The 19,759-nt window shown below is 36.5% G+C and overlaps 1 protein-coding gene across 3 annotated transcripts in view; it reads right to left on the minus strand.

Annotated features, from left to right (window-relative positions):
- Positions 1–12,769: 12,769 nt before the first annotated feature.
- Positions 12,770–19,759, minus strand: part of LOC111866941 (protein AF-10) — a 31,337-nt gene continuing 24,347 nt past the window's right edge. For all 3 annotated transcript variants that reach the window (XM_023856327.2, XM_033752473.1, XM_023856328.2), the window contains 2 exons: positions 18,260–18,362; positions 12,770–14,784 (listed from right to left, as the gene is read on the minus strand). In XM_023856327.2, the coding sequence (XP_023712095.1) occupies positions 14,722–14,784; positions 18,260–18,362 (166 nt within the window). In that variant the 3' untranslated portion in view covers positions 12,770–14,721. The remainder of the gene's footprint in view (positions 14,785–18,259; positions 18,363–19,759) is intronic.

Consider the following 19,759-nt stretch of genomic DNA (forward strand, 5'->3'; position numbering starts at 1 on the left):
ACCTCAAATCCTACATTAAACAATGATGCTTATCAATAGACATTAAAAACACTTGAAAACTTCACACAATAATTACTGTAAAGTGAAATTTGCTATGAAATTCATTTACACTATCTCCATAAATCTTAAGTTTTACCAAGCTTCACACCACTGGGTAGCAAGACCAGAAATCAGTCTGATGCCGGTGTCAAAAGCCTGGACACAGAACAGTTTGTATGCGGCCTCTTAGTACAAATGTAAAACAAAGCTTTACCTGAAATGATCCAGCTCACCCTTGGAGGATAAATAACTTGCTAGCTGAAAATCACGACAACTACACACATCTTGGTGTTATTATTTTAAAGCCAAAAGCCAGTAAATATAACAGACATATACTGTACATATCAAATAATGTAACCTAATCTGTTCAGAATTTTATGCGTGATTTTCTTTTACTCATATGCAAATAGTAAAAAACGTAAAATTTTGAAAACAGCTGTGGGTAAGAAAAGGTAAATCCACAAAACAAAGTTCCTTTCAGATTCAACTAAAACAACAGCGATTACATAAATATTTAACAATTACTATTCTTTTTACTGCAATTCCAATAGAGGAATAGCCACATTTAAGTGGGAATCCATGATAACAACACTCTGATGCAACATTCCCACTTATTTAAGCATTAATGCTATGGTGACAGAAATAATGGAAAGAACGTATTCATACTCCAGAACAAACAGTTAATGAACATAAACTACAAACCTCGTCCTTTCATATTCATGTACTTTCAATTCCCTACAGAGCCCAATTAAACTCATGCATTTTCATTAGTCTGAAAGGCAAGTAATAGAGAAGACAATGAAAAAGTTTCTTTCCAGTTAACCATGCCCCACTCTAAAGGCAGGGTGACAGATTTTCATCAACCATGTCAGATGATGATGATGATGATGATAATAAATTAACCTTTAATGTTTACACACAAAATCAGTTCCTAAGGATTTTCAAGAAATCTTGATATGTACTAAGATGCAGTTTTGTATGTCACATTCCCAACATATGACAACTTTGCACAGAAATTCTATCCAACTATGGCAGCACTTCACTTGCAACTATTCTGTACCTTTTATACATAAATACAGTGAAACCCAATTTAGAGCACCCTAATTCAAGGTTTTCCCTATTTAGTGCACAATTTCTGTGATTCCAAGCCTACAGTCTCAGTGTCAAATTTCCTCAATTTAAGATTTTCCTCAGTTTTAGTGTTCAATTTCACTGCTCCCAGAAGGACCTTAAATGGTCAGTTCACTGTAATTTCTCCTGAACCTGCAAAAACCACTTCAGCTTCAAAATCTGTAAGAAGGTATTTAGCTGGTGTGTTAATTATATCACACTGAAACTTTCACAGCAACTAATTCTACAAAAGCTGTACCCCTCAGCAAGAGGTGTCTGTAGGTAATAAAGGCATAAAGCACATAAAAATTGGTTTGAAAGCCACTTCATTTAAAAAATTTCTTAACAACAAGCACTCAACAAAATTACATTATTATTTATTACCAAATAAATTGTGAAACCTGTATACTTAATTAACTGCAACTCCCAGATAATGAAGTATAAAAACCCATGTTTACCTGTCATGAATAATGAGAATGTAATTGAAGGGCTTGCATCTGTGATTGGTACTTCAGATTATAAACTGCATACTGTATCACCCCCTATATAGTATCTCTAGCATCTGTATTAGTTTCACACAAAAATAAGGATGGATGGCTCTACAACTGGTTCATTTATAGCAGTTTACTGTGAAAGTCCATACTTGAATTCCTGCTGTGCTGACCAAATTATCACACTGCACTGCATGTGGAGCTATTACATAAATTAAACTTAATACAATGAATTGAAACACAATACTTTAATTTGAATTACCTCACCATCTATGAAATGCATGTCTCACAATGCCACTAACAGTCAAAGTCTTCTTGAGGCAAATAACTTTTTTTTACACAAAATCTTTAAGTGCCATTCATGCAATGCCTTTTATGTTTTCTCTTTTTCTTAAATTATCTATATGAGTAAATGAGATCAAGGAACATACTAATGCAGTGAAACAACATACAGTATAAGAAAACTGTAAAGCAAACATCTGTAAATTTAAAATAGAAAGTACAATAATAATAATAAATATACATATTACATAGGGTTCTGCTGTTAAACACAGTCAACAGCAAATTAAATTATTTCACATATAAGAACATGGAACAAAAAAAAAGCACACTGGAGATTATACATCACAAGTTGCACTGACAAAACTCACAATAGCTTGATTCAAGAGAAAAACTGCTACATTACATTCAATGTTGTATTTAACAAATGTTCTAATATTATGGCCAGTGGTTTACTTAAACATCCCCAGCTCTCATATTGTTAGTGTGCAATGTACAGGAATTGCAGAAAACAAAAGTAACTAGAAAGTTGTTCAAATGAAACCCATTTTAGTTTTCAGAGCAAAGGAGTATAAATCATTAATAATAGTTCCCAAGGGCTAATAAAGTGTCCACGCTTTTTCAATGCACATGATCAAGTGCTGGTGTGTATGCACAAGGCCATGTGGTCACCCACACTGCAAATGGTTTCACATGAACTCACCAGTTTAAAAAAAACACTATGGACATTCTTCACAATGGCACCTGCAAATTTCTGGGATTTAAATTCATTTCTGAGCCTGTCAGGTTGGCCAAAACAAATAAATAAATTCAAATGATTACATCAGACAAAGTGAGTCATCATATAAATAATAATAAGGTAATATAATGTTCTTTACTTCCAAACGAGATGTGAGAATAACGAACAGTGAATTTGGAAGTATATGAAAGTCACTGTGGCCCACTTCCAAGAATTGTATTTCAGAACAAATAAAACAAGCAGCAAAAACATCAGCTCAGATGGCTGGTACATGACTGAAGTTCATAACTCAAGAGGATCACCTTCAAAAACATTACTGCTGAAGAGTACCAGCTGGTAAAGAACATTGAAAAATATTTTATGTCAGATCTGTATAATATATATAAGCTGAAAACTGATTTCTATTACTGTATATATTTCAAAATTAGGACAAATATCAAATACTTACACTAAATACAAGTTATGAAATTAATTTCTTAAGTAACATGATTTGGTCAGCAGAAGGTACTGTGGCCACAACACAAAAAAAGAAATCACCCTGAACTCAACACATAAATGTGTTCGTGTGAGCGCACACATACATGCTTTCCTGGTACCTGTATAATTCAAAATCTTGTTTATACCTCATCTTTACATCCTACATGGTTACAATTAAAGCTAAAAGCTCTTTACATGAGGATGAACAAATAAAAAATATTCCTGTATACAAGAAACAGAGGAGCCTGATCAAGTACAGGGTGGGGCGCAGAAACTTCCTTTTTGTGAAGATGCATTTTGAAGGGGGGGGGGAGGTCACAGAAAAGTGGGGATAGGCTTGGCGAACGCAGCAGTCGCAGGAGTTTCTGTCTAATACCCCTCAGTAGGAAACATGAGGTGGACGAGTGAGCAGCGTGCGTTCCATACTCACTTCAGAATTAAGCCCAGAGGTCCAGTTCCCGACCGGAAATCGATTGTTTTGTGGGTAGAGAACTTTAGGACAACCGGGAGTGTGGTGAAAAAATCATCAGGACGACAATGGACCATTACGACACCAGAAAATGTGGAGGCAGTTCAACAGTCGATTTTGAGATCTCCAAGACGCTCCGCTCGCAAACATGCAGTCGCCCTAGACATATCCAATCGTTCAATGCGCCGAATTCTTCATGAACATCTTCATTTCCATCCCTATAAGATGACTGTTGTGCAAGAATTGTCACCACGTGATTTCCAGGACTGCTGGAAAGAAGTGGCAACATGGCACATCTGAGCATAACACTACGCCACTGAGTACAATTAAAACATTAAGAATCAAATACTGAGAAAATTTTGTTGATAAAGGTTGTGGTGACCACTGACAAAACATCAAAAAATAGCATCATGTGATCACATTAGCTGAGTAAAGCATGAGTTAACAGTTAACAGTTCCCTAAATCTGAGATAGAGCTGACTGACTCTGAAACAATACCAATATTTCAATTTTGTACATTTCAGATACTATTCAACTTGGTGCTATACCCAGATGATGACACAATGAACAGTGATCACCATGAAACCTTAACTGTGAAAAACTGACATCTATTAATTCCATTAGCAAAGCAGAACATGAGTAAAGTGAACTTCTTTAATCTAAGACCCAGCAGTTATGTGACTTATATTTTGACAGTTGATATGCTAAATATAAAATATACAATTCAGGTACACCGCAATTCATTTGGAAAGGCAGCACACCTCTGCCTAAACATCCCATGGATTGAAGGTGGTTACAGAGAAAGCTGCTGAATGTTCTCATGGACGAACTGCAAGTCTTTCAAGTGATGGGATGTCTCTTAATAATGGTCTCATTAAGCCTTTCCCCACTGCATGCCCAGCAATGTGCACAAATCCATTTTTTTATGAGATGACCCTTAAGTGATAATCTACTTCAATGATGCATGACATTATGGAATCTACACTCTCTGACCACATGGAAGGTTGGTATGTTCCAGAAACAAGATGTTGAATATGTCAGAGATAAAGGTTAAGACTGGCAAATCTATAATTATTCATTATTTTTTAACCTGGAACCTTATCTCTAAACTACCAGGTTCCAGGTTCCTTCTTTATTAGCTACAGTATGGGAAAATTTCAGTTTCCAAAATTTTGACATGTCCACTGCTGCTCCTAATAATCTGTTCCCACAATTATCCTATGAGAGTGAGTAAGCAGAGAACATTCTAGAACTAGTAACACTGTAACCATCTTCATTACTATGCATATTGTGTAGACACATCTGATTACTAAATCCATACAACAGTTATCTTCTGTGAACACAAAGTCACCTCACTTGTACAGCTCACTTCATTGACTTTTGCCTTTGGAAGCTCAGAAATGAAGGCAACTATGATAATGGGGAAGCATTACAGCAGAATCAGTATTATACTCTCATCCCCTAATGCTTACAATACAAAAGTTGTGACTTTAAAAACTATTAGGCCATACTGACAGCGACATCTCTCCAAATATGCTACTAAACTTCTCTAACAGTTGTCTCCACATATAAAGAATACTGCTGGGTTTATATGTAATTCATGCAATGTAGTTACATCAGCCTCCTCAGTGACAATATTACTTCTTCAAAATGTTATTCCATGCACAACTCTCATAATTTTTCACTCTTCCAATATCCAACACCAGAAATATAAAATATATGTGTACATGAGCTTTACTCTCCAAAATTAATATATTTTGAGACACCTCCAGATGAAAGTCACATAACCGTGGTTACCGTAATGTTATTCCCTTCAGGTCAAAATATTCTAGCACCATTTGATAAAAAAAAAAATATACCAAATAAACACTGCCATAAAAATGCAACAGTACCAAACACAGCAAAGAGAAGTCTAGTGATCAAATATGACAGAACTCTCGAGCTATCTCAAAAGTCCGTGAATTTTCACTTCTCTACATACATAGCAAACAAAAATTTACTGCCAATACCAAGTTAGAAAGAAAATGTTATTACTGAAAAAGTTTCAGTAAAAACTACTGAATTCATGTGCATATGGCTGTATTCTAGACATAAGTAACCATCTTCCCACTAAGACAAAATGCCTCAAACTTGATGTGAACCAGTCTTTACCAATACCAATAAATTCTGACTCCAACTGACTGAGCAACGGTATGAAATCACTAGCATACAATATGCCATTAAGAAGAGAAACCAGCAAATAACATTCAACTATCAAGCCAAAACAAGACGCTGAAAGAAATGAAACACACAAAGTAAACTGATTTTTCCTCACAAAACCAGTTTTAATTCATTCTCATGGACTTGCACAACTGGCTGCTTGGAGTACCTCCAAAACTGTGCTCTAATACTGAAAGATGAAGACACAAGGCTTATAAACATTCCAAAGTTCTTAACTACTTTCACAACATGATTCAAGTTTTGTTGCATGGATAATGAAACTGTACCTAATGTACTGACAACCATGACCCTTGTAAAAGTCTAACTAGCAAAAGACAGAAAAGAAAAAGAAGGCATTTGCTCTGCATAATTTGTTTTGGCATACTTCTGTCATATACAATTCATTCAGCTTCTATTACATCACACGAAAAACAGAATCTTATATCCTACTTTTCAACTCATTCCCAAAATGACAAACACACAAAATATATTCCTGTGGTTATGCTGACAGTGTTGGCAACAGATGCTTGTTAAAACTTTTATTTATAATCTGGATCAGTTGGCTTCATAATGACATCACAGCAGAGTTTAAATGAAAGGAAAGTGACACCACATTTTAGATGAAGACATTTCAGGAGTTATAAGTGAACTGAAAGCAAACATAGTAACAGTGACAGAGATAATAATTTTGTATTTGAAGATGATTTAAGGGAAGAAATAAAAGCCTGAGACTACAAAAAGTATGGGAGGGTCAATCAAAGTGACCATTATTGTTAAACCTATTTTCTTATCCAGATATTTGCTGCTGTGGAATAAACCCTTCTTCTGGTGCCTTCAAAATGTCTCTGACCAATTCATATTGCCCTTAAAAGAAGAAGAAAAAAGGATAAAAACCAATGGTGTGTCTAGTTTTCAAAGGTGAAGTCATGAGAATGGAATTCCAACTAAAAGATCTCTCATCCGGGATCAATGGAATGGGGGGAAGAAACTACATACAACATGGAAAACACGAGACCTTACTGTGAAGAAAGCAGTCTTCTGGGATGTGGCACTGTGTAGATATTGTGTTAACCAACGTTTCGGAGGAACTTCAGTTAACACAATATCTACATGGCACCACATCCCAGACGACTTTCTGCCTAGTCACTGCCATGAAAACCTTAAACCTTACATGAGACCTTACTATTTGCAGGAACCAAAAAAGAAGAGGTATCCAGAAATGATGGATGCAATACTATTACTGTATAACTTGTTCCAGCCAACCCCATAGTTTGCCTTGGACTGTGCCAGTAACACTTCAAAAAAAAGTCTTTTGAACGGTACAAGCGTGCAGTTCAATATCATTACTCATCAGCTCCTAATGCTTTAAAAACAGAAATCCTTATTTACTGAATCACCTACCCTTAAAACTACTACTTCCTGCAAGCAGATGTTCTTGAAAATGAAAATGGAGTCCAGAAAGGGGTTGGTGCTCACTTTCCTTCCTGCAATCTCTAGGAAGTGATATGTCCTGACAGAAATATCTGTGCCCTCACCCATCTTATTTAGAAGTGACAGAAATGACTCCATACTGCCAGTCATTTCCCCTGTACATATTTACCCAAAAGGATGATCAAGCCATAATAATGTGACTATTTAGTGGTACTTCTTTACTGCACATACATACTGTCTGATAAAAGTTACTGTTTAACATTTTGTGGACCGCGTGCCCTTTAAAAGGTTTTCCGCTTTTAAACGTTGCGGACCGGTGGCATATTATTATGACTTTAGGACATGTTATGTTGAAACACACTATACCTTGCTCTGGCGCCACGCAACTGCAATGAATACTGCGTAATAAATCTTCGGAATGTATGCTAGGTATTCAGTAACTTGACCTGGCTGGCTAGGGTCCATACTCCAAAAGAAAATAAATTTTGCCCCTTCCGGTTGTTTATGTACCAGGCAGGAAGTTAGTAGAGGGGAATATGTTTCAAGGACAAAAGCGGTTGAAGGCAAGCGATCTCTCTGACTTGTTTTCCGATGATGAGCTATCTGACGTGCCTTATGTAGTAGTGATTAGTGACTCAGACAGTGGAAGTGACAGGGGTCAACAAAGAATTGTGGCCACAGATAATAAAAGTGAAAGTTGCATTGTGGCTTATAAATTGTGCCATTTTCAATTTATTTTTGGTTTACAAAAATCTAAACCCTTATTCTAAATTGAAATACAAAGCATTTCTGATGAATGTGGCAAAGGCTTGGGCTACAGACCAGATGGTGGCGGCAGAACCAGAGTTGGACAGACTTAGTGCAAACTAGCCCATGAACTCCCACCCCACACAGGCCTCATGTGGACAACCCTCGGATGATATGCAGAAATATACCCTGGTGAAAACTGTGAAGAGTGAACACTCCAAGGAAAAGCATCCTTCTAGGCAATGCCGTGTTTGCGCAGTTCACAAAAAAAAAAGGACTATGACTGTCTACATTTGAAATTGTATAATGCCACTTCACAAAGGGGAATGTTTCCAGAAATATCACATTCTCAAGCATTTCTTGGAGCATTGGTAAGTGTTCTCCAAAAATTTTAGTTCATAAAATTAATTAGGAGATTTTATATTAATTTTTAAAGTGAACAGTGCACAAGTTAAGGTAGTAGGTATAAAAATGCCGGTCCCCAGGGTGATTTAAATATTTAAATCGCCGGTCCGCAAAATGTTAAGTACTTGGCAGTCTGCCATCAGAAACTACAATTTTTGCTGAAAATACTGTGACATATTTGTTCAAAGCAAGAACTGTGCAGCCAGGGAAACAGCCACTGCTAGTGAACAGCTCTGGAAACAACATTCACTGTTAGGAAACAGATTCTTAATAAGCAACAATTGAACTCCAATAATAGAGGAACTTACGAAAAAGGTGTTTTATACGTGGTCTGTGCAAAGGGGTTATAAGTGGGATGAAACTTAGCTTAGTTCAGATTGGGATATGTACCAGATGGTAAGGACAGTGTTAAAACCTGTTACCAGGAAACAACTAGTGAAGAGAAGAAATAGAAGACTTTATATGTGCTGCAGCTAGATGTCAGTCGAAAGTCACTCTGTGCAGAGGAGACTAGGTCAGTGTGAAATGGCCACCAGTGTGGGAGTTAGAGAACTGCAGTTCAGTCATGAGCCATTGATGTTAGAAGCTGATAGCTGAGGCATGGGTACAATTCAGAAACCAAGAGTAAGGGGAGCATCCACACTTGGAAGCCATTACCAGGCAACTACTAGTGAAGACTGTAATTGACTGAGGTCACTAGTCTGTGTGACAGTGATCTGTAAAGTGTAGTCACGAACTGTGAGTGTATGTGAGGTCAATAAACCCAATCTCAAATCCAGAACCCTGTCAACATTCACTCTAACACGTGACAATATTTTCAAAATGTTATCAAAATTCATTGAAACAGGATGGCTTTATTAGACACCCATAGAAAGAGGGACATACTAAAAATATGCTAATTCTAACTTCTTCTATATTTTGTTTAGTCTGGTAGACATTTGCTGAACTGATTGCTTGGCTTCCTCTTCAGCCCTAAATATGGAGGCAGTACATTCCTCTGGCATGTCAGTAAACCTCTACCAGACTACACGAAATCACTTCCCAGATGACTGCGCTCTTCAGTCACTGCTGTAAGAATCTCAAATCTTATATGCAATCGTCATTCTTGGTACCATAAGTTTTCACTTTTCTATGTCCCAAAATCGCTGGCTCTGGCACTCATTGATCACACTGACAACTAAAACATCATAAATATAAAAGTTTGTGATGACGGTACATTAATACAACTATTGTGATAGGGACTAGCTCTATCAATTGGGCCCAACTGAGTAGGTTCCACCTGAAGACAAGAGACAGAATTCAGCCTCTGAAACAGTTTTTTATATAAAAATAGGACACTGTTTTAAACAAAAGCAGGACAATGGATTATGTCCAGAAACACAATAGTTGTAAAACCAACCTCATACATTACTTAAAGAATTCTTTCAGCAAGCTAAATATAACTGTCATCTTCTTTTGAGATAAATATCTTAACAAATTCATGCAAGGGGGTAACTTGGATAACAGGAACACTTATAAAAGCAAGGACCTGCAAAAACATCAACATGAGACCAATAAATATCCTGTAATGCATTTCTGTGAATCTTTGCCATCGTAAATAGTCACCATTTTCTCTAATGGCTACATACACATTTTCCTTACCAAAATTATATCCAATTTTATGTGACAATGCCTACAGAAGGCCATGTCACCTGTTATGTAACTGACAAAAGTTCTTGGAATTCATGTTACTTTGAAAAAATATATCTATGTAAATAAATGGATCCAACAGCTCAAAGAATGAATTATTCTGTAACCAATACAATTTTCAGAACTCATGTCCCTTTCGAAAAAAGGTAACAGCAAGTAAAACAAAAGAGATTGCAACTGACAGGAAATGAAAGAAATTCAGTAGAAAAGAAAAATAGACATGAAATCGCTGGTCAAGAAATTTTCCCCCTAAATCTACATATACTTCCGTAAACATCTACATGTTTTCTGTAATTCTCTATACACCATAAAAATCTATTTACAAAGTTAAATTAATCAAAGATTATAGGAATTCATTTATTAAATAAAAATAACGTTTTCTAAATGGTAAAATAATATTACAATAAAGTGAACATTAACAAAAAAAAGTTGCATTTCTTTGAAACACAACAAAGGCACCGTTAAATTATAAAAACAGTGTAATTGACGGAGTTTAACAGTATGGAGATGAGATTTGTTTGTACTCTGCATGTTGCACAATGTCACTGTAGGAGGCCAGTACTAACAACAAAACTGTCTCTTCCTCCTTCAACCTTCATTTTTATCATGCAACACTATGATAAATGTAAGGGTGAATGATGATAAAATAATTGATGGTCATGTACTTGCCTGAATATAACTTACTATAACTCATAATATTATACTATTTATTTCACATCAACAGAAAACATCAAGCTGAAGACAGGGTACTTTTCACCCTGCAATGCCATCCCTTCACTTGTACTGATAAAGTACCTCATTTAAACCTGTTGATACCAGCTATTCTAAACTGAATTTTTGTTAAAATATAAACCTGTTTACAGTGTGCTTACAGATATGACCATCTTCTGGGATTCAATATTGTGTAGCCCTACAGAAGATGGCCAACATTTTGGCGGACTTCTACAAGATAACGCAGCATGATGTTCCAGATGACAATACTAGTCTCTCTATGATGCTACATTCTCAACTAATTCTGAATTGACCAGATGAAGCGTATACTATATTTCATGTTACATAACTCTTACATGAAGGGGGGAGAATGAGAGACTTGTAGCAGCAAAAATTCACTGTTACATAAGTCCATGGATAGAAAATCATATTTATTAGGTCAATGATTGAAAATTTTGGAAGGATTTGAACATATTTTAACCCTCTCTGCACTGTTCGTGAACTAAATATATGGCAGTTTTACACACCAATGCATACCTACCTAAAAATTTCTTCAAACAAGGGCTATGTGAACATTTAGTGAACACAGACTTTACATTAAGACTGGTTTCAGGATTTTAACTTTCCACACTCTTGTAACCAAGCAAAACTGGAAAACGTACTCTTACCACGTAAGATAAATGAGGAAGGTTTCATATTACTGTCACATTACAAACCTAGAAGTTCCAGCGTATTTCAAGACATTGTTACTTTCTCAAAAATCGCTATATGTATGGAAGTATTAATTTAAAAAATAAATTTGCCCTTCAAGTACAGTAGTGTTTATTTCCAACACCAGTCTGCTTGTACCAATTCTCACGGTCTCTTTGCTTGCAGATTTTCTTATTTTTCCTTCTACCCTGAAGATGGAGGTGATATGTTCCTCTGAAACGTCGGTTAACACCACATCTACATGGTACCACATCCCAGAAGACTGCCATCTATGTCATACGTTTTATTAATTAGTCCAAATATTAAGTTCCGACAATGTTGGTGAACAGAAAATTAACATCTTTCAGGGTTTAAACTTCAATTTTGATGTAGAATGGAAGGCCAAACAGTCAAATGACTACAACAAAACCTGAAGTATTTAACACTGCTTCCACCAGAGTCTAGTACTACACCCAATGATAATTATCACCTTTAACACAGTTTGCTACAACATAAGATACTTCTCTGAAATTAATTTTATTTTCACCTTCCATTTTCAGCCCCACTCTTCAGAGGTTTCCCAGCAACAAAGTTGCCAACAAATATGAGATCTAAAACAGGACTGAGAACCCAATATTTAATTTGAACATAATCCCCTATCCCTTCTACAACTGGCTACTGCTAACAGAAAGTGACATATGCCTGTATTTTGTGTTAACAGAGCACAATGTGTGTTACTTTGGAAGCCTTCATAGATGCCTATTCAAAACAAATAATACATAAATCTGGCAGTGGCAGTATGCAGAGTTCCAAATTAAATAATACCTTACATTCATACCTATTTAATCGACAATTTGTTGCTAAAAGTTGGAGGAATACATATTTCATTTTTTCCCCTGAAATTTCTTGTCCAAATACAGGTGCATAAATTAGTCATGTAAATACTGTAACTGAAATAACACTACGAAACTTCAATAACAGTTGTAATTGCTGGTCAAAATGTAACACAGGTCATACATTTTAGTAACAGCCAAAATAATTAAACACAGCTAATATCTTCATGCCGGTCACGGTAGCCAAGCGGTGTAAGGCATGCACTGTCTTCGATCGCTTGGAAGCTGGGATCGTGGGTTCGAATCCCACTCAGGGCATGGATGTTTGTGTGCGTTTTTCTGTGTTTGTCTATAGGTAGAGGCCTTGCAACGAGCTGATCACTCATCCATGGAGTCCTACCGTATGTGTAAGATCTAGAAAAACCGAAGTGAACGGAGTTCATGGAGGTAGGCCTAGGGCCACTGGGGCTATAGTGCCAAGGGGGAAAAAAAATATATATCTTCATATGAAATGAAAATAATAACATGTGCTTTCATCCACACATATAATAAGAGTCTGGTTTGTAAAGGAGAAAGAAATGTTCAAAAAGGGCAAATTTCTGGTGGAAAATCTTGAATGAAGAAAGATTTTCTTAAAATAAAAATAACATTGACTTTCATCTACAAATATAATCAAAGTCCAGTTTGCAAAAGAAGAAACATATGTTCAATAGGGGCATATTTCAGGTGGAAAAGTTTGAATGAAGAAAACAATTCTTAAAATAACAAATAATTAAAACAAAGACATTCTGTACATTAATAACAAATTTCTCACAGATCAGGTAAGTTAACCCTTCAGCGCGGTTTGCCGTACACCGTACGCCAAGCTGTAAGCCTAATTTCGAAGGCCCATAATATGGAACAAAACATGCCAGCATGATGAAAACTGCACTGGGCTGTTGTGAAAAGAATGCGCTCTCTGTTCGTGTAACCTTAAGATTCATGATCCTGCAGCTCTGCCAGTCAGTCTAAATAGAACGCGTGACCTCACAGTTACGGTGGTCGAGTGACTATGATATCAACATACCACAAAGGTGATATGCCTGTGGTTGTGAATAAAGCAAACAAACAAGAAACAAAGCCCCTGGTTGTTTGTGATTACAACAGAAACATGCTAGGAGTGGATCTGGAGGATCAAATGCTACAGCCGTACTTGCTTGAACTAAAGAAGAGTACTAAGTGGTATCAGAAGTTATTCCAGAGGCTACACAATGTAGCAATACGTAACACAATGGTCATATATCGGTGTCTCCCGAATAACAAACACATTGACACACTAAAGTTCAGACTTTCAGTGGCACAAAGGCCCGTGGAAAAAAACAGTTCTGGTTTTCCTCATCCTGTATACGGCCGCCCGTCAGATGAGGCGCCGCCTAAAAGATTCACAGAACGACATTTCCTGGAGCGTATTCCAGCCAAAGGAAAAAGGTAAAGTCTCAAAAAAGATGTGTGGTGTGCGCAAAACATGGTAAAAGGAAAGAATCTATTTACTGGTGTAGTGAATGTGAGGCAGGGTTGTGTTTAGATGGATGTTTCAAGAAATATTATATGAAACTCAACTTCTAATCCACTTGCTTCCATCGCTCAGATACAGGGTGCTCATATAAGGTAAGATTATAAAACCATCTTTTAAGATGATTTCGGTTAAAAATTCATAATTATATCTCATATAGTTCAAAAGTCATGATACATAATATAATTTAGAGCAACATTTAAATGGGCAATTAAAAAATACTATCGCAGGAGACCCCAAAACAGTGATATTTAAATGCCTGCGCTGAAGGGTTAAGAAAGAAAAGCCCTTCTTACGTCACATTCATCACTTGCGGCAAGTACAATCTGCCCACATACATCCAGAATTTTCCAAATTATAAAATGAATCATTTTACCTGTCCCAAAAATTAAGCTGAAAACCAACATTTCTAAATGGAGGCAACACCTTGAGGAAGAACTCTACAGCTCTAGACCCCAAGATTTGAAATATTTGCAGACCACAGACCCAGAACTTTTCATTTCCTTTGTTCCTGTAAATGAGTCTACAGCAAAAGGTGAAGTGAATCTGTGATGTATTCATGACATTTCAAACAGCAGCTTCAAGTTCTGTTTGTTTTCTATTAAACTTCCACAACTACTTTTGTATTATATGAAATATATGTCAATGAACATTAATTTATGGAATGTCACCTATTATCATATTATTACAATATAAAACTATTACTGATTATAACAATAAAAAAAAAAATTAATTTATGATCAAAAGATTATACTCAGGCAAATACACAACCATTTTACATTGTTGTCTGACAAACAGAACAAAATCAACTAATATTGTAGGTTATTACGGGGCTCAGTTTAATAACATAGCTATTATGTTCAACTTGGTTTTGTTGAGGGCATCTGGTGATGGAGGTCATTAACACCATCTCTTCGTATCACCTGAAAAGCAAAGACAACAGGGTAAAAACTCTTATATTTATTCAGAGGCAGTTTTATTATAAGGAAGTAACTGTTAAATGTTAAAAATAATAAAAGTAATTAGAAACAGGAGACTGAACTAAAAAGAGATCCCTCCCCAAAATTCACTAACACTTTCACTGACAGAAACTTAATTAACCTCGCACATGTTGTGGCATTTTTGCTTGAAGCAAGAACTGTGGAACTAGAGAAACAGCTGCTGCTAACAGCTATGAAATATTCTTTTCTGGGCACTGGCCACAAAACAGGCAATGGAATGACGTGCATTGCTAGGCAGTATATTCTTAATAAGCAGGAATAGACAGTTGCCGCTAGTGAACTTAGTAAACACAAGTCCATGGAAACAGCATACAACAATGAACAGTGTGTTATCTATGAGGGCCATGCCAAGGAGTTATAAGGAAGAAAGTGGATCAACCAAGTCAGTTCAGTATGGGAGTATACGAAGAAAAGAACCAGTTGGAAGGGAGCAGCAATTCAGAGAGGACTTGAACGCGGAAGCTGAAGAATGTCAACTGTTAGAAGCCATTATCAGGGAACAGCTGGTGAACATACAGCAGGCAGGAAAAGGCTTGGTGTGTGATGTGGTGATTTGTGAACTGTGGAGATTAACAGTGGCACCGTAATTACCAGTAGTTCCTAGCTGTGTATAAGTGGCCAACAAAACCAATATCCAATCCAAAACCCCACTGACAGTCAGACACATACATGTGACAACATATTAAAAAAAACTTTCCCAGACCTGTATGGAACAAAATTTCATAACAGAGTGATAATTATAATACTGAGAACAATTTGGACACATTTTAACTCATAAAGTTAGGAAGCAACAGGACTCTCAGCCAAATTAGGAAACATTTAAAAATTTCAAAATCTGTTCTTTCCAAAATACAGTTCCACTTCAGTGAAGCCTAACACAGATACTTCATATATTACTACATTGCACTGGACAACCGAGGGGTCGAAGTTTGAGTCCTGGTAGGGTCGAGAATTTGTTCTCTGCATCCTCCAGATTGTCTCTGGGGCCCACCAACCCTCCTATCCAAAGAGTACCAGCGGCTCCTTCCCTGGGGGTAAAGCTGACCACTCACCTCCAACTAGTGCTGAGGTCAAGAAAATGTGGCTCTATCCATCCACTCCCCCATGTCTTCATGGCATAGTGCTTAATTAGTTAAGCATAGGGTCAACTTTACCTTACCTTACATCTCAAAGGACTTACTGTACCTCACTAATAATACTACAAATCATATACAAGTTATATATTATAACACAGCAGGATGCATGAAATGAAAAATACTACAAATATTAAGATGTACCTCCATCTTCTTCTCACATACTTACATGTCCTAGGGCTATACAAATATTAAAGTAGCACCCCAATTATCTGACATTCCAGGTTATCTGACTTCACTTGAAAGAACGCAAAAACCAAGTCTGCGATATGAGCAATGGTGATGATGCATACTGCACATATACTGCTGTGCATTTCCATGCTTGCTCCACTAACAAGTGATAGTTCATCAGTGACTGTGAGCACATACATTACTTCTGTTTTATTTTCATGACATACACATAAAATGATGTGATTAATTATGTTAATTTATATGCATTTTGTCATTTGTCATTTATTTATAGTTCCAAAAAATCCATAGAGGCATCTGCCTCAGATATAGAACAAGTCAATAATACAATATAACATATAAATATACATATACAATCAGACAGTCATCATCGTCAAAATTTAAATACTCAATACAACAAAACTACTGTACAACAATACATTCATATATCAAAATAACATTTAAAATTACATACATGATTAAAAGACTGTCAAGACTCTTAATATAGTAATATAAAATCTATTTTCTTAATATATGATACACCTATATTACAGCAGTGATAGCACCTTTTTCCTGAGTATTTTATTCCATATTCCATTGCATCCTAGCAATAGGCAACAGTGTTTACTAAATATACATGAGGTATCAATCTTTATTCCAGCAGTAGTATTCTTCAACAGTATAAAAAGAACTGGTGATAAGAAACTTCTTTAACGCCACTTTAAATCCAGGAATGTCATAAGATAATTGTTTAAGCTCTGGAGGGAGGTGGTTATAAAGTTTGATACCAGAATACCATCCACCTTTCTGAAATATCGTTAAGTTTACCACCGGAAGATGCAAGTCGTGATTAAATCTGGTATTACGTGTGTGGACATCAGAGTTTGTTATATAGCAATCTCTATTCTTGACAACGAGCATAAGTAAAGAAAATATATATTGAGACTGAAGTGGCAGAATATGTAACTCCTTAAATAAATTACGGCACGAATCTACATTACGCGAATTGGTAATAATTCTTATTATTCTTTTCTGTATTTGAAATATGATTTTTGCATGAGCATATTCAATTACTGGTTTAATTGTTATGGCAAGTGTAAAAAGAGAGAATGTGGGTCTTTCAATGGAATACTACAAAAGAAATGATCCACAGTAAGAGAATAAGGGCTCTAGAGGCAACCCTCGTTTACATGCAGTAGCAACACAAGGCAACAGGGACAGACCTACTGCTTCTAAACCTTGCCACAAAGAGAAAGGAAGCTGGAAAACAAATCACAAGCTTCTTTAAACAACGAACTTTAAGATTTTACCATGTATATATAAAATTTTCATTTATAAAAGTTTAGTATTGCATTTTTTATACTGTTGTTACCAACTATTGTTTCATGCTGTCATGATTTATGGGCATGACTAACAATAACAGGTTTGGATTGGGTAATTGGAATTATTAACACCTTCTTGTACACTCACTTGTAATCACAATCAATTATAATAACTCACAATAAATGACTGCCTAGGACTGGCTCCATTCTGATCTCTCACCTCCTGGCTTCTTCTCTGAACTACGACCAACTCAATTCTGTTCTGCTGTTATGTAGTGTTGGGTCGGACCAACAGAAAACACCTTTCACTTCCATATCCAAGGAAATGCCTGTTTGTACCACAGTGACAGGTTGGTTTCCAAGAATATATCTCTATGGAAACATCTGTTTATCACTCAGAGACATATTGGTTTCCAAGAATCTATCTCCTTGGAAATGTGTTTTGTTGACTCGTTCCCTAACAATGGGTCTACACATCACAATACACTTCTGAACCAAGTTGTGTAGACATGTGCTCCATGTTTTTATGCCATTTGTATCATCCAACCCCACCATCTGGTTCAGTTTAGGTCAGATACTCGAGGTTTTACTCTAATTTAAAAATTATGTTAACTTCTTTATACAGACAAGAGCCTATAAAAGTTGGTGGTGTTGCTTCTTGTTCCTAAATGCTGAATTCAAGAAAAATGTGAACAGCACTTAACAGATCTTGGGTCTGTTCCAATTTAAACACAAGCAAAACATATTCCTAGAAGACATTCAATATTTTGTTACCTGCTGCGTGGCAACTACAGGAACTTGTGAATTCTGATGTGAGGAGACAGTTGCTGGAGAAGAGACAACCTGGTACACATAGCCAGATGGCTGTTGGCTTGACCTGCATTCAGACATATACCATCATATACAGCATCACTCATAGAAGGGTAACAAAAGTAACTGCACAAACTGGCTACAATGAATATGGCATTTAAAAAAATTCTCAAAAACAAATAATGATAACATAGACTCTGTAATCACACATTGTTGAAAACATATAAGAATGATTATGCTGCCTCTGGATTCAAATCCTTATTTCAAAAGAAAATTTTAACTTCATATTTAAGTGTACCTTCCCAAATTATCCCAACATACAGTGACGTTCTTTCAAGTGCCCCTTAAATCATCACACCTTTCATATAGATTAGCTGGACACTCCTGTCAAGTCAGTCTCAAGTCAACTGCTAGCAGAAACAAACAACAACAGATTAGGGCAGTTGCTTGAAGTACTCTCTGCTGTCCCAGATACATTTACTGGCACCGCCAAAATAAATTTTCAATCATGTGTTGGAAATAGTGGTAAACTTCCCTTCAGCTCTTCAATTAAGTGAGGGTTTAAGTCATAGTGAACTTGGGAGTATGGCCCAGAAACCACTAATAATAATTCAGTCTCTAAACATTCCCTAAAACATGCCCACAGATGCCTTTGCTGTATGAAAGGTAACAGTCTTGTTGGAAGAATGCGTACTGGCATTCTTCACCTGATGGCCCCCAAAAATGGGCAGAGAACCTACTCCATGTACTTTTCTGAATTAATAATTTCCTTGAAGAAAATTAATCTGCACTCCCACTACAACAGACACCAATTTTAGAATCAGTGACACCTTGTGTACCAGACTTAGACCATGTGAACTCTAGTTATCTGCTACTTTTCTTACACAACCACTTTTCATATAGGTATCATACACATACATCTGTTCCAATGTGTATATCCCTAATGGCATTTCAACACACGAAAGAACATGAATGAATAAACGCTTACTGCATATCGCATCTGCCAAGTGCAGTATGGTAATGTAACATAAAGTAAAACATGAGGTTTAGAATTTAAATCTCAGACAGGTCACAATGAATATATATCAATTTTTAGTAGCTGTTTAAAATGTTGGTTAGGCAAAAGTACAAAGCATATGAAGTTATGTGGCCTGTTATGATTTCCTTCCCGCATTTCTAATTTATGGCTTCAGAATTACCATATTTGCCCTCAGGGAAACATTGGCAGGTTTTCCCATGTTCTGAAATAGCATACCATGTAAGAACCCTAAAGCGGCCTCCGTAGTCTAGGGTTAACGTTCCCACCTCATGACTCAAGGTATACGGGTTCAAACCCAGCAGTCATGGAATTTTTTAAGGGCGGAAAAACTCAGGGAACAAGTCCTCCGGGAGGGACTTTAAGCCGTGGGTCCCGTGTCATAGATTTACGGCACGTAAAAGATCCTCATGTCTCTAGGAGACCTC

The sequence above is a fragment of the Cryptotermes secundus genome, unplaced genomic scaffold, assembly GCF_002891405.2.
Source record: "Cryptotermes secundus unplaced genomic scaffold, Csec_1.0 scaffold899, whole genome shotgun sequence".
Taxonomy (NCBI): domain Eukaryota; kingdom Metazoa; phylum Arthropoda; class Insecta; order Blattodea; family Kalotermitidae; genus Cryptotermes; species Cryptotermes secundus.